The 27,943-nt window shown below is 46.6% G+C and overlaps 1 protein-coding gene across 1 annotated transcript in view; it reads left to right on the top strand.

Annotated features, from left to right (window-relative positions):
- PKD1L1 (polycystin 1 like 1, transient receptor potential channel interacting) overlaps positions 1–27,943 on the top strand; it is a 162,778-nt gene that overhangs the window by 110,339 nt on the left and 24,496 nt on the right. Inside the window, exons 36-49 of the mRNA XM_063708537.1 lie at positions 998–1,171; positions 2,859–2,969; positions 3,063–3,135; positions 3,717–3,763; positions 4,849–5,011; positions 6,750–6,885; positions 7,978–8,062; positions 8,501–8,677; positions 10,638–10,756; positions 16,947–17,057; positions 22,703–22,826; positions 24,150–24,233; positions 24,871–25,043; positions 26,110–26,344. Coding sequence (XP_063564607.1) covers positions 998–1,171; positions 2,859–2,969; positions 3,063–3,135; positions 3,717–3,763; positions 4,849–5,011; positions 6,750–6,885; positions 7,978–8,062; positions 8,501–8,677; positions 10,638–10,756; positions 16,947–17,057; positions 22,703–22,826; positions 24,150–24,233; positions 24,871–25,043; positions 26,110–26,344 — 1,812 coding nt within the window. The remainder of the gene's footprint in view (positions 1–997; positions 1,172–2,858; positions 2,970–3,062; positions 3,136–3,716; positions 3,764–4,848; positions 5,012–6,749; positions 6,886–7,977; positions 8,063–8,500; positions 8,678–10,637; positions 10,757–16,946; positions 17,058–22,702; positions 22,827–24,149; positions 24,234–24,870; positions 25,044–26,109; positions 26,345–27,943) is intronic.

The following is a 27,943-nucleotide window of genomic DNA, read 5'->3' as shown; positions in this document are numbered from 1 at the left end:
ATGTGAGAATGACTGTTTGGCTGAGGAACCATAGTTAACAACGGGAGACATATGTTGCTTATCCTCCAGCTGTTGTGCTTGAGAGCTTTTTGTGAGAAACGTAGGCTTATTAATTTAGTCACGTATGAGCACTTGTGTGTGCTGCGAATTGAGCGTTGCTTGTTGGCTAGTTTATTTACATAAAGAAGATATATTCTCATTCTGTTAGTACGATTTTTCTGTCATTCGCTTCTGTGTTCTGCTCATATTCCATAAGAGCAGTTCTGTGTATACTTTTGTTTTTTCTAGAACAATATTGAGCCCCACGCATTATTTAAATTGAATTGGAACTTAAAATTTAGTGCAATTCTTAAACAACGTATCTCCCACTGTGTGCCAGACACTGTGGGCTACTGAGGACAGAGGTGGAGGTGACTCAGCCCCACTCTCAGTGCACTCAAAGCCCAGTTGAAATTAACTATGTTCAGGGAAAGTTCTGAGAGTGGAGGGGTTTTTGGAAGTCTCTTAGGAATATGAAGGAGAACCAAGGAGAGACTGATCAGAAGCTCTGGAGGGAAGGTCTCCTGAGGCTGGGAGTGAAGGCATTTGAGACCCACGCAGGTGAAGCTCGGAGAAGCATGTGCCAAAGCTCAGGAGGTGCCAGAGGAAGGCCAGGTGAGCCAGAGTCCAGCGTGATAGCAGTGTGGCTGTAGCAAGGGGGCTGCCAAGGAGGCTGAAGGAGGAGCAGCTTCAAGAGGCCTAGAATGAGGTACTGTTCACCTGCACCCACAGCCCACCTAGTACCCAGCTAACCAGCCAGGATAGCACAGCCAAAGAGTGTGGGGAGTGCAGTGCTGTCTACCTGCACCACAGCCCACCTGGTACACAGCTAAGCAGCTAGGATGGAAGAACCAGAAAGCTCGCGGTCTCTGCTCAGAAGATCGCTGCTTAACAGTACTTTGCTTTGCTGACAGAAATACCCCATGTCAGGGAACACTTCTCCTGCTTTCCGTTTCAGCTTTTCTATTGCAAGTTCACAGAGTACCTGGAGGATTTCCATGTCTGGCTGTCGGTGTACAGCAGGCCCTCCTCCAGCCGCTACCTGCACACGCCGCGCCTCACCGTGTCCTTCTCCCTGCTGTGCGTCTACGCGTGTCTCACTGCCTTGGTCGCTGCTGGAAGGCAAGAGCAGGTGAGAGCCATCGCTTTTCCTTACAGCAGCTTCCAGATCCCAGACTACACTGTGGCCCCTTTTTGCCTAAGAAATCAACAAAGCTCACAGTCCTCCGAGAAAAGTTTAAACCAGGGGAAGCAAGCCTGGCTGCCTGGGGACCAGAGAAGGAGCAGGAGGGCTCTGCCCGGTGTGGCACTGGGTGGCCCTGCACAGCCCTGACTCTGCTGGCTCGGTGGACAGCTGCTGTGTGGGAGCTCGTGCCCAGGCCCAGCAGCAGAACTTTTCCAGAGAGACTGGCAGCCGGTTGTCTTTGAGAACACTCTTGAATTTTTTTTTAAGTTGGCAATTCATTTAGATTTTAAATAAATCCTCTGGACAAAAGAACGTAGAACCATCCTGATGGCCACATTTTCCCTCAAGATGCCAGTTTGCACTGGCAACTCTGGTCTGATTGTTCCTCATGAGATGTAGTAAATTACTTCCAAATCAGTGTCAGCAGTTAAAATGGAGACCCTCTCTTTCCTGAGGAAAAAACAACACAGCAGGACGTGGGCTGAGGGAAAACTGACTTGTTTACTACGACAACATCATGGCCATTCATGCACCCGGCCCACCGGGTTCACCGCTGGGTCGTAGTGTGGCTGGAGAATGTGGTGACAAGGTCCATTTCCGAGGTGGGGGTCAGCGACCCATCCATGGGACAGCCGGGCATAGTGGCTCCTTTATGACACCAGGTATCAGAGAGATCCAATAACAATTATGGATTGGTGGGATTAAAAAAATAGCAGCGCACAGAATTTGTACAAAGAGGATAAAGAAATATCATCAAGTAGCAGGAAGGGAACAGCTCTGTCCACCTGGAAATAGACCAGGGCCTGTGGTGAGGAAACCTACGGTCGGCCTCTTCTTTGAAGCCGACATGTTGTCTGATGTTGGACCACTAACCACTTCTCTCTGTTCATTGGTACCTTGTGGGTTGATGCCTTGCTGGACTGTAGCCGTGATTCAATCCATGGAGTACATGCCTGGTAGAGAGTGGGTGCTCGGCAAGCATTTGTTCAATCCAAAACGATTTGTATAAGAAGAAACAAAATGATTTCTTGTGTTTTTTTCACTCCTGGGGTAGAAGAAGCCTTTGCTGGATTCCTTCTGCTTGTATCCATCATATCAGTTCTATATATAGTTCTATTTTTTTCTTAGAACGAATATTGAACATGAAGCATTATTTAAATTGAATTGTGGCCAGGCGCAGTAGCTCACGCCTGTAATCCCAGCACTTTGCGGGGCTGAGGCAGGCAGATCACCTGAGGTCAGGAGTTTGAGAGCAGCCTGGCCAACATGGTGAAACCATGTTTCTACTAAAAATACAAAAATTAGCTGGGCATGGTGGTGCATGCCTGTAATCCCAGCTACTTGGAAGGCTGAGGCAGGAGAATCGCTTGAACCCGGGAGGCGGAGGTCGCAGTGAGCCAAGGTCTTGCCACTGCACTCCAGGCTGGGCGACAGAGAAAGACTCCATCTCAATCAATCAATCAATCAATCAATCAATTGAATTGTAACTTAAAATTCATGATTCATGAAGAGAGCACTTTTATTAAATATAATGTATGTATTCACATTACATGTATTTGTAATTACACAATGACTGCGTTTTAAGCGGGACTCATATTGAGTTGATGTAATGGCTGCTGTTGCTTTGTTGCAGCACCAGTTGGATGTCAGCCCCACCCTTGGATCCTTCAGGGTGGGTCTCCTGTGTACCCTCCTGGCTTCTCCAGGGGCCCAGCTCTTGTCCCTGCTCTTCAGGCTCAGCAAGGTACCTGCGACTTGTCCTCATGGCCCTGTTCTCCTGAGCAGCCCCTTCATTGCTGGGGAACACGCTTGGCGAACCACCTCTTTCCTTCTGCAGGAAGCCCCGGGGTCTGCCCGAGTGGAGCCACACAGCCCACTTAGAGGAGGAGCACAGACCGAGGCACCCCATGGTAAATGTACATTAAAATTCTCAGAAACTCTCCGTGGGGCTGAGCCTTTTGCACCAGTCTACTAAGTAGAAATTGTATCTTCTGCTTTCAATTTGCATTATGTTTATTGTGAATAACATTGAGCATCATTTCATGTGTCTAAAAGTCATTTCATTTTCTGTCATCTGTCCGTTTTATTTGCCCACATTTATATGAACCTTATAAAATCCTTTTTTTTCTGAGTGACATCTAAATACTTTTCACCAGCTAAGTAAAGTAGGTCTTTGTCAGATGGATAGTGAATCCATTTTCTAGTTGCTAGTGCCATGTATTTTATTAATTAAACATTTTTCTCAAGCTGCCATATTGCCTCAGGGCAGCCTCAAGTGGATGTGAGGGTTGCCCAAGCCAACATCAGGACTGAAGCATCAACAAAAGTCCTCGTTCTAGCCTTATCCTCTCAGAAATACTCATTCTGGCTGAGTCAGGAAGGAAGAGTATTTGCTGAAGAAAGTAGTGTCCCTGCTAATCCTTAAACATATCCCTGTTTAAATGTATCACCCCAAAGCATCGTACATTGGATTTTTATTTTTTTGAATCAGGTCCTAATTCCTGGAGAAGGGTACCAGACACACAGGAGCCATGCAAGGTAAATCAATCATTATGCACAGCAGCTAATCTTCTAGCATGAAATGCAAACAATTAGATTTCTCTGGCATCCTCCCTTGGCTATGGTCTGGCCATGGATGGGTCAGGCTCAAGGTGAGATGGACACAGGAAAAGATCAATGCAAGACCTGTTGTGCTGGCTGGGGGCCGTCCTCCCTAGAGGGAGGTCCATTTCCCAGGACACATGCCATGGCAACCCGGCTCTCCAGGTGGGTCAGAGAGAAGGGGTCTCAGCAGAGGCCTGAAACAGGAAGGAAGTGAAGCCCAGAAGAATTCAGAAAGCCCTGTGTGTCTACTCAGTAAATACCGGCAGGACCGTGGGAGAGACACTGTGGAGCAGCAAGGCTCAGGGTGATTGCTCAGTGAGCTTCTCCACCTCTTTGTGAGGAGGGTGCTCAGAGAAGCTGCCCCAGTGCTGGGAGCTCCGTTCCAGGTCTCAAAGAGGCCTGTGACATGGGGCAGTTGGAGGGCAGCTTCCAATGGCACAGCTGCGGTACCCCATTGCTATAGTGCTTTTCAGATCTGTGTGACTGCCCCTTTGCTTATGTGAGATTCTGCTCTGTGGGACCTGTGAGGGCACACATGGTGCCCTGTTTGCCAGGCTCTAACTCTCTGGCGGCAGCTCCACCACTCCTGTTCCTGAGGGTGGTACTCTCGATCCGCTGCTGGAAACACAGTGTGCCCCCCATACCCCAAACACCATGCCGGAGCTCTGTGCCCTCCCCACTTGGAGGCTTTGTTCAACCCGTTGCTCTTGGCTGAATTCCCCTCTGTGGCAGGGTCATGCCTCCCAGAGAACCAGGTGCAATCACCCTGACTGTGTGGAGCTGCTATTAGGCCACCAACATTTCCCCAGGGGCACCCACCGTCCTCCAAGGGGTACAAAGGAGCCGGCTCCCAGGCTGCCTGTGCTTCCTCCCTCAGAAGTCTTTAGAGGCCTGAGCACCACACCCCACCCATGCCAGGCCTGTCCTCTGAGAAGGCGGCAAGCCACACCACTGTTGAGCGTCACGTGTGAAGCCCTGTCTGTGGAGATATTAACCTTGGCATGACCTTGTCATTCTAGCAACCCGCATCAGCCATTCTCTCTGGGAGTGGCAGGGCCCAAAGGAAGGCAGCAAGTGACAATGGCACAGCTTGTCCAGCCCCTAAGCTGCAGGTTCATGGGGCTGACCACAGCAGGACTTCTCTGATGGGGAAGAGCCACTGCTGCCCTCCTCACACTCAAGGTAACTGTGGCTTGCAACCACAGCCCCCTTCCTGCCAGTCCAGCAGACCTGCAGCCATTGGGAGAGGTGGGGCAAGCAGAGTCACAGTTGGGCCAAATGTCACTGAATACTCTAGTCTCATCTAAATACCAGGCATGGGCCCACCCAAAACTGAGGCGTCCAGCTTTCCTCCAAAGTCTTGGTGTTTTCTGGCAGGTACTTAACATGAGTTTGGTAAGATCTTTTTAAAAGCCAATAATACACTCATAACCTTTTTAAAGTATTCTGGAATTTGAAGCTTTGCATTTTTTTAATGCTAATGACAGTGAACGATAGTCCCAGCTTCCAATTATGCTGGAATCTCAGCAATGAGCTGGTAGAGGCAGGGATTACCCTAGAACAACCAGGGCTGTGCCCAGGGAGATTGAATCCTGCTGCAATCCTAGGAGGGTGGCCAAATGATGGCAAAGAGGAGACTGTGGTGGGCCTGGCCTGGCAGGGATGTGTGGCTTTGGGATCCTAGAGCCACGTGGTACATGAGCAGATGGTTTTCTCGAGGCTCCAGCTCAGCCCAGGTCCTTGTGTGCTGGACTCAGGTGCATGTTCACAGTGACTGGCAAGGCCTGTGCATGCAGCTGTGTTTGGTTGGGCCCATGCTGCACAGCACCTTACACACAGTGGGGCACAAAAAAGATCCTTTCTGTGAGTGAACAAGCTTCAGGCAGGTGAGCCTTCAGTGTAGGCACAAGTATCAGCAGTAGATCAGAAGGGAAACTCATCCCAAGGACCGACGACCCTCCCAGACAAGCTGGACACGTGGCCTGGGCTGGAAGGGAGCACTCAGGAGTGCAAGGCTCACACTGGCAGACCAGCCACCGATGAGGTTGTGGAGAAGGTGTGGCTCAGGACGACACCACTGTCCCGGCCACAGCTCACATTCTTTGATTTATATTCAGCCAGTGTCCCTCGGTTTGCCTAATACCAGCTTCCCAGCAAGAGCTTCTTAGTTGTTGAAAGGTGTTGTACTCGATTGCCCTAGGTTGACATGGCATCCTGCCTCTAAGAGCAGTTGCTAGAAAACGAGCTAAGATGGCTGCACCCGGAGGTATGAAGAGCTGTATGGGGCAACCTTCTGGTCCTGTATCTGGCCCTGGGGAAATCACACAGCAGAGAGGGAAGGTTGAAAACTGCAGGGGACCAGTCACAGCCCTGTCCCTTGTGGTGTGTGGGACTTGATCCAAATCAGGGCAGACCCTCAGATTCCAGGTCAGCCTGCTTAGTTGTTCGGGGTCTGAAATGGAAACTGACCTCTCTGCCTCTGATGTTGGGGACCCATAGGTCCCTATGCAGGTCAGAAGAGGAGATCCCCAAAAGCCTTCTGAGGGTACAGCAAGGCAGGAGTTGCTGCTCACCACCCCCATCCTGACCCCAGACCCTTAGGTGAGCACCAATGTCCCAGCTCAGCAGTCGGGCAGGAGTTCCCCTGTTCTCAGCCTGTGCATTCTATTCAGGACCTCAAGGGATTGGAGGAGGCCTGTGGCTAGGAAGGCCCTCTGCTTCACTCAGTCTGCTGATTCAGATCTTAATGCCACCTGGAAACACCCCCAACCCCGAACACACTCAAAAATCACATTTAACCAAATGCCTGGGCACCCTGCGACCCAGCCTAGTTGACACCTAAGATTCACCACCACACTCCGCGTGGATGGAGATGCCGAGGTCTCTTAAGCTGCCTTGTCTCTGTCCTACTCTTCCGCAGCACCCAGCAGTGGTTTGCAGGGACTAATGCCCCAGTGGTCAAGGGCCCTTCAGCCTTGGTGGAGCTCTGCAGTGTGGGCCATTTGTGGGACTGCTTCTTTGGCCTGCAGTTTGGGGACAGGATTTCTAGCCTACAGGTGAGCTGTAGAGTTTTTCAAACATCCTCAGGTCCTCGGATGGAAAGTCTCGCATTTGTAAACAAATCCCTGCATTTCTGGGAACTCATCAGATGCAGGCTCCAGATGTCACTATTGCTATTTTCTCCCTTATTTCTCCCTCCCACCTCCTGGGGTAAATAAAATCCTATGCAGATCCCAAAGGGTGGCTTGGCCTGGCCAGCTCTGCCATGGCAGCAGGCCTGGATGGGGTCCAGATATTAAACAAGAAGCTGCAGGACGCCCACCCAAGGAAGGAAGGAACCCAGCTGCAGAGCTCCTGAGAGGAGCAGGTTCCCAGCCAGGAACTCTGGCTAGAATATACTGTTCATGGTCTCCCATCATTTGAAAAAGCATATGCCTTCGGGACAGGGATTATGATGCATGTGTCACAGATTCTGATCCTGTCACTCCGGCACATGGTACCTCTCTGGCTCCTGTACAGCTTGGACTCGCCATCGGAGACCCCAGGGTCACTCAGTGTGGTTCATAAACCACAAAGAGTAGCTGCAAAGCCAAGGCCCTTTCTTCCCATCTCTCCCCTCTCCTCAACTGTAGATGTTGAATCACTCTGTGAGGATGGGCAGGTACTTAGACTTCTCTTGTGCCTCAGTTTGCTCATCTGTAAAATAGGAACATCAGAGAGCTTAATTCTTAGGGCTTGGGGAGGAGCAGCTGAAATATGAAAGCAGTCCTGTTAGCATCATGCCTGCCCCTGCGGAGCACCCGCCAGCATCCAGCTTTGTTGTTGTTGCTGCTATTATTATTATTATACCCCAACCCATTTTCCTCCCCCTTCCCCTCTCTGTGCTCTGTTTCATCTGCCTGTTGGGTTTTCCTTTCTCTTTCCCACTAGGCAGCTTCAGGGAGGTCGATGTCCTCTTGGCAGACAAGGGTTCCCCTCCGATGAGCAGAAAGACACTGCCCATGTCCAGCACCACCCCCACAGCAGGCTTCCTGCCACGGCGAGGCCATGGGCCCTCTCAGGCAGTGTCCCTGTGCTTAGGCAGCAATGACTGCTGGGTGGCCTGCTCCCTTAGAGGGTGCTGACCACCACACTTTCCCTGGGGGCAGGTTTGGCCAGGAGCAATGTGTGCAGTGGCTGCACCTGCTGTCCCTCTCCGTGGTCTGCTGTGTTTTCATCACCCAGCCACTTATGGTAAGAAACACCCTCCATGGTAGAAGTGCCTTCTGTCAGCAGGGGACCTAGATGGGAAGGGGAAATAGAGGCCTCATTTTGGTTGTCTATGACTTTTCTTTATACCCTGATTTCAGCTGTGGTGAGAGAGAACCAGGAGCCAGGCTCTGTGCTAAGCTGCACATGGGCCTGTTCTTTAATCCTCTTAAAAATCTTTGAGGAGGGAACCACTTTAACCCACGTTTTTTATTTGAGGAAATTGAACTCAGAGAATTTAGGTCTCTTGGGCGAGGCCATGCCTGGTGAGTAGTTGGGCTGGGAATCCAAGGCAGTGACTATTGGTGTCTTTAAAACTGGGAGATGGAGTCCTGTTCATGATTAGGGGACAGGAGGACAGCTCTGTGTGGAATGAACACAGACATAGGGCAGCTCTCTGCGCTATCATGTTTTTCCTTCCAGGTATGCCTCATGGCCTTGGGTTTTGCTTGGAAAAGAAGAGCTGACAACCACTTTTTTACTGAGTCTTTATGTGAGGCTACCAGGGATCTGGACTCTGAATTGGCAGAACGTTCCTGGACTCGCCTCCCCTTCTCTTCAAGCTGCAGTATTCCTGACTGTGCAGGCGAGGTTGAAAAAGTAAAAAAAATTACCTATGCAGTGCAAATTGAGATTTAAAAAACTACTTTATATTCTATCATGCATATCTGAATGTAGGCTTTGAATTCAGATTGGGTTGCATCTTTGGAGACCCATGGGATGTCTTAATTTCTTATGCTTCTTTGCACATACCTGTATGATAGATGAACACATAGGACTTATTTTTTTTTTTAACTCCAATCCTAAAGAAGTTAGAGCATCAGGAAAATGAGCATATTTTAAAATACTGAAGCAAATAAGAACTCTAATTCTTGGCCATGATTTTGGAGAACTTTTAGTCCATTTGCCCTTCAGTGAACCCACAGAAAATGTACTCCTCCCCATCCTTCCTCTCTCCCTGCCTTCATCCCTTTGTCCCTTCCTCCCTCCCTTTCTTCCTTCTTTTATTCAGTTTTGCCTGTTGTATGTGTAGCATTCTGTTGGGCAGTGTGAATGATATGAAGGAAGAGAAAGGTCTACTGGCCACCACAAAGACATTCACAGGCTCATTGACTAAGTGCACATGAAATGCATGTACAATTCTGTACTCTTGTAATAACCACAAGTCACTTATGACCAAGGACCCAATCCCAGTTCATTTAGAGTCAGACCCCGGTCTGGGCCTCTCCTCATCTCCACCCTCCCCCTCGCAAAGGATCCTAATAAACTCCATGTCTGAGGACCTGTCTGAGGCCTCTCAGCCCTGCCTAAAACCAAGGCTGCTGCTGCTGAAGATGGGTGGTGCACACAGGCTATGTACTAGTCATTGTGCTGTTTTACATCTACACTGTATTTACACTTATCGGATCATTTGTTCCTTATAACACCTTATGAATTAGGCAGCATCACTGCACCCCATTTAAAGATGAGGTGAAGCGATTAGACCCAGGCTACACTGCAGTAAAGGGGAGTCTGGGGCCCAAACCTGGCCCACCTTGCCCTTTCCTCCTGCACCCCCTGCCCTGCAGCACCTTAGCTCTTGAGAAGCAATGTTGCCCTGGTTCCCTCATACCTGTTGGATCTCAGCTTTCCTTTCTGCTTGGAAGGCTCTCCTTCCTCTTCTCCCCTCGTACAGCTGTGCCCTGCTGTGCTGCCAGTTTGTTCATTTTCTTTCTATCATCCCAACCTCAGAGGTGAGGCTCCTTCTGATGAATTCAGCCTGATCCTGAGGGCCAGGCTGGCATCTCCAAACCTATGCATGGCTCATTAGCATCTTAGAGTTGGGGTGCCCCCCTACACCCAAGCCTCCCCACGGATCTCTCCGCCACACGTGTTCCTTTCTCAGAACGGCACAACAGCTGAAGGGAGTAACTTAAGCCCCAACACTCTGCATGTGCAGCTTTATATTGTTCGCATTCCTGCTGTCAAGTTCCTAGAAGCCCAGAGTCTCTAGGAGGAAGGACTGTCTCTGATTCCTCAGATGTCCCCAGTGCCTGATCCAGTGAATGTGTGTTGAATGAATGAATACCTACAATGAGTTCACTTATCTGGCTACTGTTATGCCCTGTCATGAACAGAGTATGAAAGTAAAAATGATTTTTGAAAAAAGAAAAGAAAGGTCATTTCTTCTAAGACTATACTTTAAAATGATTTTTTCATACCTTGAAAGTCTCTAAGAGAAAATACTGTGCCAGTGCCCAAGACAATTGCTGCTGTAATTTGACGGTAGTAGACACACCCCTCGTGTACAGCAGCTCTTTGTAATAGCCCAACTGCAATCCCTGCCAAAAAAACTTGCCTGGGACATGAGCAGATTTTTAAAAATGGGTCTACCCCCCATCTCTGATCCCTTCCCCAACAACCTGGTCTATGTTATCCATACAAAGTACCTCTTTGTTCCCAAATGCCAGGCTGAAGGCACAGCACAGCAATGACGCATTCCTTGGCTTGGCAGGAACACCAGGGCCCTCTCTCCTTCCACCCACCAGCCCTCAGCTCACAGCGCTCTTGTCCCTGACAGGTCTTGGCTGCCCGACAACAAGCTCGCCACCTGCGCTGGGCAAATCCACCATCCAAGGCCCAGCTGAGGGGCACCAGACAGAGGATGAGGAGAGAGAGTCGCACAAGGGCTGCCCTGAGGTGGGTGGCGGCTTCTGTCGGGAGGGCTTGCTCCACTCCAGCTCCCTTCTCGGAGGGAGCGCCCCACTGCTGCTGGTCCTCCTGGGAGATTATTCTCCTGGAGGAGTGGGGAGTGGAGGTGGGGACCACCTTGCTGTCCCCAGAGCCATCCTTATATATATAACAACCTGTGCTGCCCAGCAGATGGGAGGAATTCAGGGAAACAGAATTGAAGTCAGAAAACTCAGTTCCACAATTTGCCCATGATGAGAAGTTGATTAAGAAAGCTTCCTCCTCTGGGCCTCAGCTTCATGCATCCAGCATGGATTCACACACACAATTGGATTTCATCCCACCCCATACGTGTGCTTAGCACATGGTCTGGGACTTCTACTTCTCCAGCTGGGACACACAGGAATGTGGAAGCTGTAAGATAAATGCAACACCTCTTCTTAGGGCATGGATTTAGCCCAGTGACAGGTTATTTAAAAATAAGTTTAATATTCAGATATGCACAGCTATGTTATGGTTCTCATGAAATATTTTGAATTCTTTTAGATAAAACACAAACCTTAAGAACTATCATGCTGTGGCAAAGCTCTCCAACTTCTATCTCCAACACATTTCTCTCAGTGGTACCATCCCCCTCCCATCATGGTGGTGCTAGATGGCAGCCACCACAAGGAGCCTTCTCTAAATGCTAGCCAAAATCCCTCTTCAAATTCGGAACATGAATTCAGTCTCCTACAAATCTTTCTCGTGTAGTTTGTCAAGGACTTGGGAATTTCTGATAGTTTTTTTAAAAATGGCATGTCATAGAAGCACTTCCAACCATCTTCCTTAAAAAACAATCCCTTCATACAGTGTGGCACACCATTAGCTTCCCCTTAAATATTTTCACATCCCTTTCCAAGGAGAAGAGCTGCGGTTGTGTTAGGATGTCACATTTAGAGGAGAGTGGGAGAGGAATTCCAGGAAGATGGAGCAGTGGCCAAGTTTTTTAATCTTATCAAACCTCCTCATAAAAATAGAGTAATTAAGATAGCAAAAACAAAACCCATAGAAAACATGCACAACAAAATTACATGAGATGGCCCCCACCACACACACCTCCAAAGGCACTCAGGTGGGGACCAACCAGAGAGTGCACCCACCCTATAGCTCAGCAGCTATGGAACATGGTGGAGGGAAGGGTGGGGTACCTGATGTATCTGAGAATAGGAGAACTCCAAGCTCCCTGTAGGTGTTGTTCACTGGGAGTGTGGTGGGCGCATCTTGGAGGAGTTTGCAGAGTCAAGTTCACAGGTGAGTGCAAGGTCTGGAGGTCTGGAGCTGCTGGGCCAGCCCAGCCCTCAGAACTAACCAAACCCAGCTCTGCCAGGACATAGCCCTCTGGGATGGGGTAGCTGGGGGCGCTGCTGGGGGAAGCATCCAAACCAAGAAGAACAGGCCCAGAGAAAGCATTTAGGAAACAGGCAAAACTAGTAAAGTATTAGGTTATAAAATTGAAAAACAAAAACCAATACCATATTTATATACAAGCAAAAGTCGGAGATTTAATACAAGACCATATTCAACAAAACAAATAATAAATACAACAAAATACACTTAGGCATAATCTTACGTATAAGTTTCTCTAAGATTTCACTGAGGAAAACTTCCCTATGACTTAAAATCCAGACACAAAAAGGGAAAATAAAAATAAATTGGATTACATAAAACTTGAAGAAGAGAAAAAAATAACTCCTATGTAAAAAGAAACTATTTGTAAAATAAAATGGCAGTGACAAACTAGGAAAAAATACTTGTAACAAAGTTTTAATATTCTTTTTTTTTTTTTTTTTTTGAGACAGAGTTTCGCTCTTGTTGCCCAGGCTGGAATGCAGTGGCTCAATCTCAACTCACTGCAACCCCCGCCTCTCAGGTTCAAGCGATTCTCCTGCCTCCGCCTCCCAAGTAGCTGAGATTGCAGGCATGTGCCACCATGCCCGGCTAATTTTTTATATTTTTAGTAGAGATAGGGTTTCACCATGTAGGTCAGGCTGGTCTTGAACTCCTGACCTCAAGTGATCCACCCACCTCAACCTCCCAAAGTGCTGGGATTATAGGCATGAGCCACCACATCTGGCCTAAAGGACCAGCAACTCTTTAAAACAAAAAAAGTGGACTGGAAAAGTGAGCAGAGAGTTCACAGAATAACAGAAATTCAAATGGCCCTTTCACTTACAGTAAGAGAATTGCAAATTAAACTGTGAAAATCCAAAATTGTGACCACATACTCTGTTAGTGAGGCTGTGGCAAATAGAGCATTTCACACAGTGCTGGTGTGAATGCAAAACGGTACAGCCACTATGGGGGAAATTTGAAGTCTCTACACAATGATAGATTCATTTACGATTTATCCAGCATCCACACTTTTTACAATCACTCTTACAGACACAGTAAGTAAAACATGAGCATACCCATGCACAAAGCAATTTATGTGGGACCTTTTGTAATGAGAATATCCTAGAAAGAACCCACATGTCTTGCTGGAGGGACAGGAACACAGTGGAGTAGTGTCCAGCTATGTAGAAGCATGAGGACTATCCCTCCAGACTCCTAGGGAGAGGCCTGCAGGATTCGCTGCAGGAGGGAAGCCAGGTAGAGGAAAGCGGGTGTGCTGTTCTGCCCACTGCTTAATGAAAGCAGACATGAATATGGGTGCCTGTAGATCCGCTCACCCTAAGTAAAACAAGGGAAAGGCAACCCAGGCACCTTTAGGCAATATTAATAGTTACTTATGGGGAGAGAAGGAATAAGATTTTTTAAAATCTGTGTTAAGGTTAAAAATTCCACCATATAAGCCTAGTCTCTAAGGACAGAAAAAAACTAGGGGAAAAAACTCTAAAGCTGTTTTCACCAATCATATTGTTAGTGGAGCGTTAGTATCTTTATTTTCATTGTTGATTTATTGTGGGGTAAAGGAAATGAAGAATTCTGTTATTTTCTAATTCTGTCATTCCTGGTGTCCTTTAAAAGTGGAATTCTTGATATGAGAGAAAGAAGGTACAGATTTGAGTTCAAGGAAGTCAAAACTCTGCAGTCCTGAATTTGAATTGAAAGTATAGGTATGGAAATCATGTGGGGTTTTTAAAAATATTTTTCTAGATTTTTCCAGCAAGAAAAGGCCTAGAAACAGCCCAGAAGCAACACACACTTTTAGCACCTAGATTTGCTCCACCAAAAAGAAATAGGAGTAACTGGGATTCCTGATTTAAAGTTGGTGATGGAAAATGTACAAGATGAACCTGGAATGTTTCTTAGGCAAGGGAGCAATTAATAACTGCGAGAGTCATTGTCAGAGGACCAAGAAGCCAGTTTGAAGAGGCTCACATTGGTCAAACATGGGATAATTTGACATCAAGATTAGAAACTACTGAATTGAAGTTCATGAAATCTATCTAAAGCCATGAGCTGGTAACAACACCCACAATGTAATTGATCAGTGTTGGTGGACACCCAGAAACCAACTTTATAAAAGCCAGTGAAAGTCTGCGTTTCCTATACAGACCATACCCCTGGGAAACCACATAACAGGAGGGGGAATATTTCTCTTTAGAGAGGAATTCCAGCTAATGAATGGGGACCAGGCAATAGAATTAGAGCCTGACCATTTTTGCAGTTTTAATGAAGTAATGAATCTGGGCATTGCTCATTAACAGTGGCCAATATAAAAGAGAAGGAGAGAGAGAGAGAAACATCAGACATTATGTGTCTCCTCATGGGAAAACACCATCATCTATGAGGCAACCTACCCAAAACAGTCCAATCTTAATCTGATGAAGTGATTTTGCCAACTTGTAGTTTACAGTAAGAGTATGTTGATATCACCCTTGAAAGCAAGACAGAACTCTATAGTACAAATAACCACTTGCTCAACAAATAAATCGCAAAGAAGCAAAAATAAATAAAGATGATACCTATGGACTAGAAGAGACACGAGGAGGAAAGTAATTAATGTAATTCACCATATTAATAGACTAAATAAGAAAAACCATATGCTTGTCTCAATAGAGGCAGAAAAAGCATTTGATAAAATTCAACATTAATTCATCCAAAAAAAAGAACCTCTCAGCAAACTAGGACTAGAAGTAGGAATAGAAAAGAGTTCCCTGAGCTAATAAAGGGTATCTATGAAAACTCGACACCTAACATCATACTTAATAGAGAGATATCGAATGTTTTTTAAGATATCGAACAAGGCAAAAATGTCCTCTCCGATCACACCTATTGAACATCACATTGGAAGTCCTAGCCAATGCAATAGGCAAGAGAAAGAAATTAAAAATGTATTGATTTGAAAGGAAGAAATAAAACCATCTAATGGCAAATGACATAAATTGTCTTTGCAGAAAATCCCAAATAATTTACAAAAAAAAAAAAAAGGGTTCTGGAACTAATAAGTGAATTTAGCAAGTTTGCAAGACACAAGTCAATATAAAAAAGTAAATTATATTCCTATATACCAGTAATGAACAATTGAAATTTAAAAAGGAATACTATTTACAACAGCACCAAATAAATGAAGTACATGGATGTAAGTCTAAGAAAACGTTTGCAGGATCTGTATGTTGAAAACCACAAAACACTGATGAAAGAAGTCAGGAAGATCTGAATAAATGGAGAGATAGACTGTGTGCATTGATTGGAGGACTCAGTAATGTTCAGAAGTCTATTCTTTCTAATTTGATCTGTAGTTTCAATGCAATACCACAGCTTTTTTTTTTTTTTTTTTTTTTTTTTTGAGACGGAGTCTCACTCTGTCACCCAGGCTGGAGTGCAATGGCGCGATCTCGGCTCACTGCAACCTCCGCCTCCCGAGTTTGAGCTGTTCTCCTGCCTCAGCCTCCCGAGTAACTGGGATTACAGGTGTCTGCCACCATGCCTGGCTCTTTTTTTTTTTTTTTTTTTGTATTTTTAGTAGAGATGGGGTTTCACTGTGTTAGCCAGGATAGTCTCGATCTCCTGACCTCGTGATCCGCCCACCTTGGCCTCCCAAAGTGCTGGGATTACAGGCGTGAGCTACTGCGCCCGGCAAAATACCACAAGCTTTTTTTTACAGATATAGACAAACTGATTCTAAAATGTATATGGAAAGCAAAGGAACTAAAATAGCCTAAACAATTCTGAAAACAATGAGCAAAGTCAGAGGACGGACACTATCTGAATTTAAGACATACTATACAGCTGCAGAAACCAAGGCAGCATGATGTTTGGGGACAGATGGACATGCAAATCAATGGAACAGAATAGAGAGCCCAGGAATAGACTTACCCAAATATGCTCAACTGATTTTTTGGCAGAGAGAGAAAGATGATCCAATGGAAAAAGGATGATCTTTTCAAAATGGTGCTGGGGGCCGGGCATGGTGACTCATGCCTGTGATCCAAGCACTTTGGGAGGCTGAGGCAGGTGGATCATCTGATATCAGGAGTTTAAGACCAGCCTGCTCAACATGGTGAAACCCCATCTCTACTAAAAATACAAAAAATGAGCACAGCATGGTGGTGGGTGCCTGTAATCCCTGCTACTCAGGAGGCTGAGGCAGGAGAATCTCTTGAACTGGGGACAGGGAGGTTGCAATGAGCTGAGATTGCGGCACTGCACTCCAGTCTAGGTAACAGAGCTAGACTCTGCCTCAAAAAAAAAAAAAAAATGGTGCTGGGAAAACTTGATATTGATATGCAAAATAAATAAATAAATAAACCCCAACACACACCTCACACTTTTATACAAAAATTTTCTACCAGGGATTTAAAAGCCGAGTTTCATTTAAAATCTTTTGGCCCGGCATGGTGACTCACGCTTGTAATCCCAGTACTTTGGGAGGCCAAGGCAGGTGGATCACCTGAGGTCAGGAGTTCTAGACCAGTCTGACCAATATGGAGAAACCCCGTCTCCACTAAAAATACAAAAGTTAGCCGAGCGTGGTGGCACGTGCCTGTAATCCCAGCTACTCGGGAGGCTGAGGCAGGAGAATCGCTTGAACCCAGGAGGCAGAGGTTGCAGTGAGCCAAGATCGTGCCACTGCACTCCAGCCTGGGTGACGGAGTGAGACTCCATCTCAAAAATAATAATAATAATAATAATAAATCTTTTGCAAATTGAAACACTCAGGTACCTACATACAGGGTCTGTATGGATGCTAACTTAAAAACTCTTCTTACAGAGACATTTCCATGGACATCCTCATGCTGCTTCTGCTTTTGTGTGTAATATATGGGAGATTTTCCCAAGATGAATACTCCCTCAATCAAGCTGTCCGGAAAGAATTTACAAGGTAGGAGGTTTGGGTAACTCTTCCAGATCTGGGGCCATTGCACTATTCCATAGCCTGTGTGCACCTTCCGCATGTTTCACATCCCACATATGAAATACTGGAAAGATTGTCACCATTTCCCTGGTAGTAATAAAATCCCCCTCCATTCACAGACTTTGGACACGTTCTTAGCATCTCGTTTGGGGTAAATAGTAAAACAAGGATATTTGAAGGAATTTTAAGTTCTGTGCCAAAACAGGGTCTTGCAGTTTCTTTTTTGCTGGAGACCTCAGAGTTCTTCTGTCAAAGCCTATGGTTGCAGTTCATAATAACTGACACTCAATTTCTAATAGTTTTTTTTTTTTCCTTTTTGAGACAGTTTTGCTCTTGTCACCCAGGCTGGAGTGCAGTGGCGCCATCTCAGCTCACTGCAATCTCCGCCTCCCAGGTTCAAGCGATTCTCCTGCCTCAGCCTCCCAAGTAGCTGGGATTACAGGCATGTGCCACCACGCTTGGCTAGTTTTTTTGTATTTTTAGCAGAGATGGGGTTTCACCATGTTCGTCAGGCTGGTCTTGAACTCCTGACCTCAAGTGATCCACCCGCCTCGGCCTCCCAGAGTGCTGTGATTACAGGTGTGCGCCACTATGCCTGGCCTTCAGTTTCTAACACCTCTCAAGTTCTTGATCATTTCTCAAGCTGTTCATTTGCTTCTTCCTCCTTCTTTCTATAAGTAGTAGATGTTGATCATAGGTAAATCTAGCAGAACTGAAAAGTGTAAAGCAGAAAAATTTCCATGATACCACCAGGCAAAGGCAAGCATGATAGCATTTTGTTGTGTCATATTTCTCTTCCATGTCTCAGTGCTTCTAAAATTGGGATGCATATTGTCATCAACAGGTGCATTTAATGTAGTCTTCCTTTTTTTTGAGAGTTGTTCTTGAATCCATGGTTAGGCTTTATTTTCACCTGCCACAAATAGTCAGTCTGATAGTCCTTTCAAGGCAGTGTGGCTTTGAATTATAAAGTGCATGATATGAAATAATATTGGTTCTTTGCTATGATTTCAATGCTGGTAAATACAATAATTCAGTGTGTTCCAGGAGTTACCTTATTTACTCTGGTGAATATTTAAAGACACATTTATGCAGCAACTCTATCAGTGTATTTGTTGCCTTTGACTAAGTAATTCAATTTGACGTAAATACTTTTTGGTTGGATTTTTTGGCAGAAGTGAGTGGCTGGAAAGTCAATTTAATTTTATCAATTATTTCAGAACATATTTATCTTTATTTTTGTGAGAGAGGGTTATTCATACGCAGCAAGATAATGGCTAATGGATATTGTCCCCTTTGTCATTGTTGTGACCCACTCGTAAGGTAAGACCTGGAAGTCCCAGTGCTATGAGTCTGGGTGTTCTGTAGCTCAGTAATCCAAGTTTTTTTTTTTCTGCTGAGCATTGTAATAGTGAAATTAAGTGGAATTTTCTGCCTCCTCATTTGTGAAACCAGCGGTTATTTCCATCCATGACCAACTTTTCAGCTCTCCTATCTGTGCAAGTGCACAGCCTGTGCCAGTAGGTGGTGCTGTGTGCAAAACAAAGTGATAATTTGGGTCCTCAATGGAAATGGAAATCTAAACATGAAAAACCTCCGGCTTTTGCTAGTTTATTTTTCATCTCACATTTCACAAGTCAACATTATTTGACATATTTCTCATATGAATTGTTGCTTCTTGATATTCAAATCAGAAATATCGCAGCTGAGATAATGTTTGTGAGATCTCTCAGGTGCACATGAGATTGATGTGCTCACTTTCACAACTCCTGTGGATTTGCATAGACCCTTATGTTTCCCACAGGGATGCAAAACCTCACTGCCTCTGAGTGCTCTGGCCACCAGGCAGGGATATTCAAGTATCCTGGTTGGTAATGGAATGTTTAAAGTGGACCCTCTCCGTCTCACCCCCTAGCCCCCAATACCTAATCCTGAAACATCAACAACAACTGAGGGTTTGTTATTTACTAGCATTCCAGATAGAGAAGCTAAATAAGCCCAGGAGTGGAAATGGATGAAACAGAGTTCTGAGACTGGGTCCCCAACTCATGTTTGGTTGCCAGGTGACTCTGGCAAGTGCTTGGACTTAGCATCTTCATCTATAAAGGGAGGGAACTGGACTACTGAGTAGTCATTGCGTTCTTGGATTTTGCCATATTTAAGTTGTAAATGAAGTGTTTCTGAACTTACGAAAGACTTCATGAAATTCCAAAAAAAAAATAAAACAAAAAATAAACCAGCAAATAAAGCATCAATCAATGAAGCAAGCGTTCTATCCAAGTGCCATAAAAGTAAAATAACAGCTGATTTTATCTTTTGCATTGTTTAGCCAGCTTTGTGGGCTTATTTTATATAATTGCGGTAACTAATACAGACAGGGCCAGAATACTCCTGGCTCATTTGGTTCACTACCTGCACTTTGGGTGTGCCAGGAGTGAGGTGTGAGATGTCTGCAGTCTGGCCACTGGGCCTTTTGGCTTTGGGTTATTTTCAGGGCTTTTTAACTTAGTTTCTTAATGTTTTTCCAATAGGGAAGCAAGTGTCAAGAAGTGACACCATTTCCCCGAAAGTGGTGCAAACTCAACACGGCTATAATGTCTATACTTTATTCTTTAAAAACACAGAAAATGGAGCATATTAGTTGCTATAAATGTACAATGTTTGTCGTCAAATCATCTTGCTTCCCACAGCAGATGCTCAACACTTTCCTCTGTTGAAAATTCACCTCCAGCCATCCTTTGCCTCTTTCCTACCCTCCCGCCCCTTTCACTGCATCTCTGTGCCCCCTGGCTCATTCGTCCTTTCCTTTGGCGTGAATATTTGCAGAGATGTATCTGCTCACTTTATGCCTCCCATCTCTGTCTCCATCTGTGTTCTCCTTTCCTGATGCCTCTCTTGCTTCATTCCACCCTCTGGGTGCTGTGGCAGGCCTCCAATTTGCTCTGCATTTGATAGTTTGACAAAACTTATAGAGAAGTCCAGAGTTAAGAACCAGCACCCAATAAAAGACCTGCAAAGATTAAGTTCTAAAGATGTATAAACCAATGAAGATCAAATACTTGAAAGGATAAGAGATCATTTCTTTGTAAGAAAAAAGAAATAAAACCAGTCAGATAAATTAATTCACTAGACTTTTACTCATACATGCTATGGAAATTTTTTTTTTTTGAGACAGAGCCTCACTCTGTTGCCCAGGCTGGAGTGCAGTGACGCGATCTCGGCTCACTGCAGCCTCCGCCTCCTGGGTTCAAGGAATTCTCCTGCCTCAGCCCCCACAAGTAGCTGAGACAACAGGCGCCCACCACCATGTCTGGCTAATTTTAGTGTTTTTAGTAAAGACGGGGGTTTAGCCATATTGGCCAGGCTGGTCTCAAATTCCTGGCCTCAAGTGATCTACTCACCTCGGCCTTCCAAAGTGCTAGGATTATAGGCCTGAGCCACCGTGCCCAGCCATATGGAAATTTTCGAACACATTTATAGTATATATAGATTATTGGTTGAGGCTACTGCATCTCTTTATTACTCTATATACTAGTGACATTTATTTGTCTTTGATTTTTTTTAATATTGTCCAATTATTGTCATGACTATCAGGTTTTAAAAAACTTTTTCTAAATTATCTGCAAAATCTGCTCTGAATCAACAGTGGAGTGTCCTTTCTACACCTTACCTGTAAACATAGTCTTTATGGTGTCCTGGAAACAGTTAACAACTGGAGAACAAAAGCACTGATTTATAGCATCTGCCAGCCAATTTCCGTGGTGTAAATCCTCCCACCATGGTTTTTTTTGGGTTTTTTTGTTTGTTTGTTCGTTTGTTTGTTTGTTTTAGATGAAGTCTCACTCTGTCACTGAGGCTGGAGTGCAGTGGCATGATCTTTACTCACTGCAACCTCTGCCTCCTGGGTTCAAGCGATTCTCCTGCTTCCTGAGTAGCTGGGATTACAGGCGTGTACCATCACGCCCAGCTAATTTTTTGTATTTTTAGTAGAGACGGGGTCTCATCATTTTGGCTAGGCTGGTCTCAAACTCCTGACCTCAGATGATATGCCTGCCTCAGCCTCCCAAAGTTCTGGGATTACAGGCATGAGCCACCACGCCTGGAACCACCATGGTCTTTCACACCACCAATGTGACATCACTGAACATGGAGTTCGGAGGAGTTGTGCAAAATTGGCTCTCACAGTGAGAGTCGGCTCCAGGCCTGCTGTCTACAGCCCAACTTTGCTCTCAAGCCTTGTTTACCAAAGCCATGGCCATCATCCGAATGACTCACAGTGTGTTCATTCTTTGGAGTAGCCTGGATCTGGTGCTGGACCAGGCATTCAATTCTGTGTACTTGGGTGACTTTCTAACTTCTTCTCACCTTACGACAAAATTCCTTTTCCTGAGAACTATTTTGGTCTCCCCTTTTTGTGGAGAGAAACCTGGATGAAACAGCCACATCAGAGCCATTTCTATTTGCTGAGGGCATGTTGATGAGCACCCCATCCTTTCCATTCTTCAGTGACTCTTCATGGGAAGCTATGTACGAGAAAGTGTGTTAGAGTTAGGTGAGAGGTACTTTGCTTTCTCGTAGGAACACTTGATTTTATCCTTTTGCCTCTGGCTGTAGCTCAGAGCCAAATGGACACCCTGCTGCTGCCATGCACAGCGTTGGCCTGTGCATGTGGCTTTATAGCAGTGTCTGAGCAAACTAAAAATGATAAACTTTGTTCATTTGACATTATTTCAGTGCTCCCTTAAACCAGTTCCTTGGTGGAAATATGAAGCATATCTATAAACATAATAAAGAAGTTAATTGGAAAGAAAACAGACTAGTGTTTGTCCCAACACTGCACTTCATCTATGTCTTCACATCTGCCACTCACAGGCATCTTGGGGGGCATCTTGGGAGGCCAGTCACATGCTGCGCCCAGTCGGCAGTCAGTGCAGAGAGAGGACTGGGTCTTGGTCTGGGTGTCCCAGAGCCTCCCTTGTCTACCCTAGCCCCGGCGCTCCCTCTGCACCAGCCCTGTGGCCCCGACACCTTCCCACCCTTTAGGCTTGTGGAAGCCCTCGCTGTCCCCTCTGCCTGGAATACCCTCCCTCAGATGACCACAGGCTCCACCCTCACCTTCAGGTCTTTGCTGGATGTCACCACCTACTGAAGCCTTCCATGGCTGCTTGAACACCTGCTTACCCCACCACTTGCCTGTCTTTCCTGCTTTTTTTTTCCTCCTTCATATTTTTCACAACATAGTATATGTTTGCTTATTTATCTTATTTGTTGCCTGTTTCCCCATAGGAGGGCAGAGAATTGATTTTCTGTTTCCCAGTGCCTAGAAGAGTGCCTGACACCTAGTAGTTGCATAGTAATGTTTGTTGAGTGACTGACGGAGTGAGCAAATGAACAAGTGCTTCACCCGCCATTCTCTCTTATCTCCTGCTACTAAGGAGCAAAGTGAGTTCCAGGGTTTCATGCTTCACGCTGCAAGCAGCTTGAGTTTAATTCCTGCAGAGTACCTGAAATCTGAATGAGAGAAAAATTGGCAAGAAAACATGCTTTTGTTCTCACGTTTAATTGTTCTTGTTGATGCAGAAGCAACTTTTTATTTTTGTTCTTGCATTAAGAAATGCCAGAAACTCCTTGGGTGGCCTGAGAAACATCACTGACTGGTGGGACTGGAGTCTGACCACACTTCTGGATGGCCTGTACCCGGGAGGCACCCCATCAGCCCGTGTGCCAGGGGCTCAGGTGAGCTTTCCGTCTCCTCTTCATAGGAGATTATCTCAGAAAAGCCATCTTGCAGTGGGTGAAACAGTCACTAATGCTGAACTGCAGCACTGCGTAGGTTCTTGAATGACCATGCAGGTGTAAGGCCGGTGGCTCTCCAGTGGGTCCCAGCAGAGCATCCTGTTCCTTTCCTGCCAGAACCCATTGGCCCGATCCCATTACACCCTGCTGAGCTGCACGGGATTCTCCAGATTCCTGTGCTTCCCAGGCCTGAGATAGACACAAGGGCTGTGGCAGAGCCTCAGGAGCCCTCAGGCTGATGGGGTGGGAGGTCAGGAAATGGAAGATTCTAGTTCCATGTGCAAAATACCCTGACAAGGAAACACAAGAACCACCCCAAAACAGAGGAAGTGCAAGGAAGCTTCCAGAAAGAGGTGAGGTTGATCCCAAGTTCGGAAGAAAAAGTTAATATGCATTTTGCATAATCCCATTCCTTGCTCATCTTTTATTTTCAACCCCTTTCCCATGTTTAAAAATGAAATATCCTGGGCGCGGTGGCTCACACCTGTAATCCCAGCACTTTGGGAAGCCGAGGCAGGTGGATCACGAGGTCAGGAGTTGGAGACCAGCCTGGCCAACATGGTGAAACCCCATCTCTACTAAAAATACAAAAGTTAGCTGTGTGTGGTGGCACGTGCCTATAATCCCAGCTACTTGGGAGGCTGAGGCAAGAGAATTGCTTGAACCTGAGAGGTGGAGGTTGCAGTGAGCCAAGATCATGCCACTGCACTCCAGCCTAAAAATACAAAAATTAGCCGGGTGTGGTGGCACGTGCCTGTAATCCTAGCTACTTGGGAGGCTGAGGCAGGAGAATTGCTTGAACCCGGTGGGTGGAGATTGCAGTGAGCTGAGGTCACACCACTGCACTCCAGCCTGGGCAACAGAGCTATTCTCTGTCTTTAAATTTAAAAAAGAGAAATATATTTGTCCATATTCCTTGAGCAGTTTATTTATAATTTTATTTTGTTGTATTCTATATAGTCTCTTGGGCTGATGACACTGGAGAAACTTTCAGAAAAGATAAAAGAGAGCATTCTCGTGTGACGCAAGTTACGAACATCATTTGAACGTTAACCCTTTTCCAGGACAAGTCTGGGGAGGTTGTTGCTGCCTTCTTAGAATGTTGGTTGTATCCCTAAAATGGCGTTGGAAGGAAAATAAAACTCTGACCTCTATGGTAGCAGGTGGAGTTACCCAGAGCCCCACGCCTTTTGAGCACTGCTTGATGAGGAGGTTTGAAGTCCACAGCACACCGAGTCCTCATCATCTTTTTTCTCCTTTCAGCCTGGAGCTCTTGGAGGAAAATGTTACCTAATAGGCAGTTCCATAATTAGGCAGCTAAAAGTTTTTCCTAGCCATTTATGCAAGGTAAGATGTTCCTTTTCCTTTTGTTTCCAAAAATAAATGGAATTAGAGAAGTCTAGGCAACACTGGGGCAGGACCCTGGCAGATCATTTGAACTTCTCTGCGAGTTCAGTGGTGATTGGAATTGTCAGTGCCAGGGCTGGGGAGAGGGCAAGCCTCACCCTTCCTTCCTTCCCCCTTATGAACCCTTTCCCAAAGCCTCTTCCTTCCTTGGAGTTCTGCTGCAGGTTTCTTCAGTTCACTCTTTGGCCTTAGAGACTGGCATTCTAGGCAAAACTAGGATTTTTAATCAAACAATCTAAAAATAGAATATTCACATATCCTTTTCTAATGGGGAGGGTGTGCCCTGAGACGGGCATTTTACCTGGCATCTCATGATGGGGAAGTCTTCAAGTGGTCTAAGCCTTAGACCCATACACAGCTCAGATGCCAACCTTCCGTGGGTAGAGCCTTGATCCTGTAGCTTGAGCTAGAGTCTGTAGACCACGAAACAGGCTGCAGAACGATCCTATGAGGAGAGAAGGGCACCATGTTGCAGGACAGAGCAGGTGTTCACATGTGGCCAGGCCTGGAGACCCCGGATTGCAGGGTAGCCTTGGGAATAATATCTGTGTGTTCTGACTGCTGGTTTGTTCTGCAGCCTCCCAGGCCATTTTCAGCACTCATCGAAGACTCTATTCCTACATGTAGTCCCGAAGTTGGAGGCCCTGAGAACCCCTACCTGATAGACCCAGAGAACCAAAACGTGACCCTGAATGGTCCTGGGGGCTGTGGGGCAAGGGAGGACTGTGTGCTCAGCCTGGGCAGAACAAGGTCAGTGAGATTCGAAGAGCCGGGGCTCATCCTGCCTGCCACCGCCACTCCAGCTCGGGTGCCTGCTGGACGTGGCGCATCTGCAGCAGGTGCAGCCTCCTGACAGGCCTGCGAGGTCAGCGCACCACTGCCGGGGGCTCCAGCCAGACTTGTCATTGTTGTGAATGATAGAAGCATCACACAGGCTCAGGCCTCCACGTGGGAGAGCACAGAGCAAACGTTCTTTCAAAAAGTGGTTGCTAGAACATCTGTAGCTCATGGAATATAAGGAGCATTTGTTGCATGCCGACCTTGTGCCAAGCTGGGTGTTTACTGTCTCATTTAATCCTCACCCAGCTCTGTGGAGTAGGCCCTGTGCTACTTTTCCCGTGTCCTGAGGGTGAGGGGTGGAGGTTCAAGTGCGTAAGAAGCACGACCCCATGTTGCAGCTAGGTCTGAGGTCAGGCCGCCTGCCCCATCCAGCCAGTCACACTGTTGTCCACAGCCACCCGTGGCTCCCCAAGCAGCATGCACCTCACACTGAGTTGGAGCTGTGCTGACCCAGTGGTAACAGGATGGTCTTAGACCAACGGGGAGGTCTAGACAGTTACAATAATGTGAGCCTTTGAGTAATACTCTTTAAAAAGGAAATGATTTAATTGTTACTAAATACGAGTTAGTATTTAGTAACTGCCTTCTCCCAGCTTGTTTGTTCCAAACAGTGGGGTCTCTAGGAAAAAAAAGAAAAATGAATATTTTAGAGTCCCTGGGGAGAGACAGTGGACATCTCTGCCTCACATGGGGTGGGGTGGGAAATGGAGGCCTCCGTTCTCCAGGTCCCTCCTGCCTGAGGGTCCCCTGGGCTGCTGCAGGGAAGAGGGTGGGGCAAGGAGAGAGGAGAGGGCTATTGATGAGGTCTCTTAGATACAGAGGGCCATCTGTCCTGCCCCTTGAAGCCCAGGCACTGTGTGTCCTTGCGAAGTCTAGCATAGGGTGTTCCCAGCATGGGACCTGCAGCTGGGAGCCTCAGTAGACTTCTGTGCCTTTCTCCCTGCCCTGCCCTACCCCAGTGTGTGCTGTTTTACAGGACTGAAGCCCACACAGCCCTGTCCCGACTCAGGGCCAGCATGTGGATTGACCGCAGCACCAGGGCTGTGTCTGTGCACTTCACTCTCTATAACCCTCCAACCCAACTCTTCACCAGTGTGTCCCTGAGAGTGGAGATCCTCCCTACGGGGAGTCTCATCCCCTCATCCCTGGTGGAGTCATTCAGCATCTTCCGCAGCGACTCAGCCCTGCAGTACCACCTCATGCTTCCCCAGGTGAGCTGACCTGCCTCTTGGGCCTCCTGGAGGTGCACAGGAAGATGGGGCTTCACCTGGGCTGGGCTTCTCCACCAGACAGGACTAGTTCCCTACCCATTCACCTGCCCCTCCGGTCACACTCTTTGTCACATCCCCTTCGTGCGGCAAGCATCACACTAAGGGTTGGGGCATGAGACGAAGAAGACCCCCAGTGGGGAAACCAATCTTCACATGTGTGGCAAGGGCAAATATAGAGCTGTCTTGAGGTACCAAATTCATCATGGGGGAATTGGACCTGATGTTTAGATCCTCCCAGGGATTTAGCTCAGGCTGCTGTAACAGAATAGCCTACACTGGGTGCTTTAAAAAGAGACATTTATGGCCAGGCACGGTGGCTCATGCCTGTAATCTCAGCACTTTGGGAGGCCGAGGCGGGCGGATCACAAGGTCAGGAGTTCAACACCTGCCTGGCCGACATGGTGAAAACCCATCTCTACTGAAAAAATACAAAAATTAGCCGGGCATGGTGGCATGCGCCTGTAATCCCAGCTACTTGGGAGGCTGAGGCGGGAGAATTTCTTGAACCTGGGAGGCGGAGGTTGCAGTGAGCCGAGATCACGCCACTGCACTCCAGCCTGGGCAACAGAGCAAGACTCCATCTAAAAAAAAAAAAAAAAGGAGACATTTACTTCCCACACTCCCGGAGGCTGGAATTCCATGATCAAGATCAAGCCTGGTGAGGTTCTGGCGAGGGTTCTAGTCCTGGGAGATGGCCACCTTGTCACGGTGTGCTCACAGAACCTCTTCTTTGTGGGTATACACAGGGAAAGAGAGCAAGAGAGAGCTGTCTAGAGTCTCTTTGTGTAAGGACACTAATCCTATAGGACCAGAGCCCCAGTTAACCTTGATTACTTCCTTAGGGGCCCCATCCCCACATATATCCACACTAGGAGTTAGGTCTTCCACCTGTGAATTCAAGGGAACACAAATCTTCAGTCCACAGTACCCAGGGTCTTGGTGAGATGGAATATGTCCACATAGCTTCACCAAACAATCCAAAACACCAGAAATCACTCTGAGTTATTCCTTGGGAACTTTCCTGATTTTCTGCCTGTAGTTGACTTTTCTGCTCTGAAGAACTAAGTCCTGCTGACTCTTCAGGTCAAGGTTACTTTGCTTTAGCAGTGAAGAGAGGGGAGTCCCAAGAGGTTTTAGACTCTAGGGACTGTTCAGTGACCCGGTAAAGGCTGAGATTTGTGTAGAGCTCAGCTCGCGCTGGTGTGGGCGCAATGGAGGGTGGGAGCATGGGCCACTGGTCAGGGTCTGCCTGGGGGAGACACATAAAGTACTTACCTTGGGCATCAAATTTAGGGGGCACCACAAATACTTGGTAATCAAGGTGAACAGTATTCTGGTGCAATATTTATAAACATCAGAATTCATATCAAAAAATCATGTTGGACAAAATATGGAAATTGTAGGCAATGGCAGGATCAGTTTTCCTGATAGTTTCTTTGCCTCAGGCTCCAATAAGGCTCAGCACAGCACTGCTGTTAAACACCTTGCAGCACCCAAAAGTGAACCCTGCTTTGATTATGTGTGTAGCTCCTTACAGCG

The sequence above is a fragment of the Gorilla gorilla genome, chromosome 6 (genome assembly GCF_029281585.2).
Source record: "Gorilla gorilla gorilla isolate KB3781 chromosome 6, NHGRI_mGorGor1-v2.1_pri, whole genome shotgun sequence".
Lineage (NCBI taxonomy): Eukaryota > Metazoa > Chordata > Mammalia > Primates > Hominidae > Gorilla > Gorilla gorilla.
The sequence above is the reverse complement of the archived record's forward strand: the minus strand, read 5'-3'. Positions and strand labels throughout refer to the sequence as shown.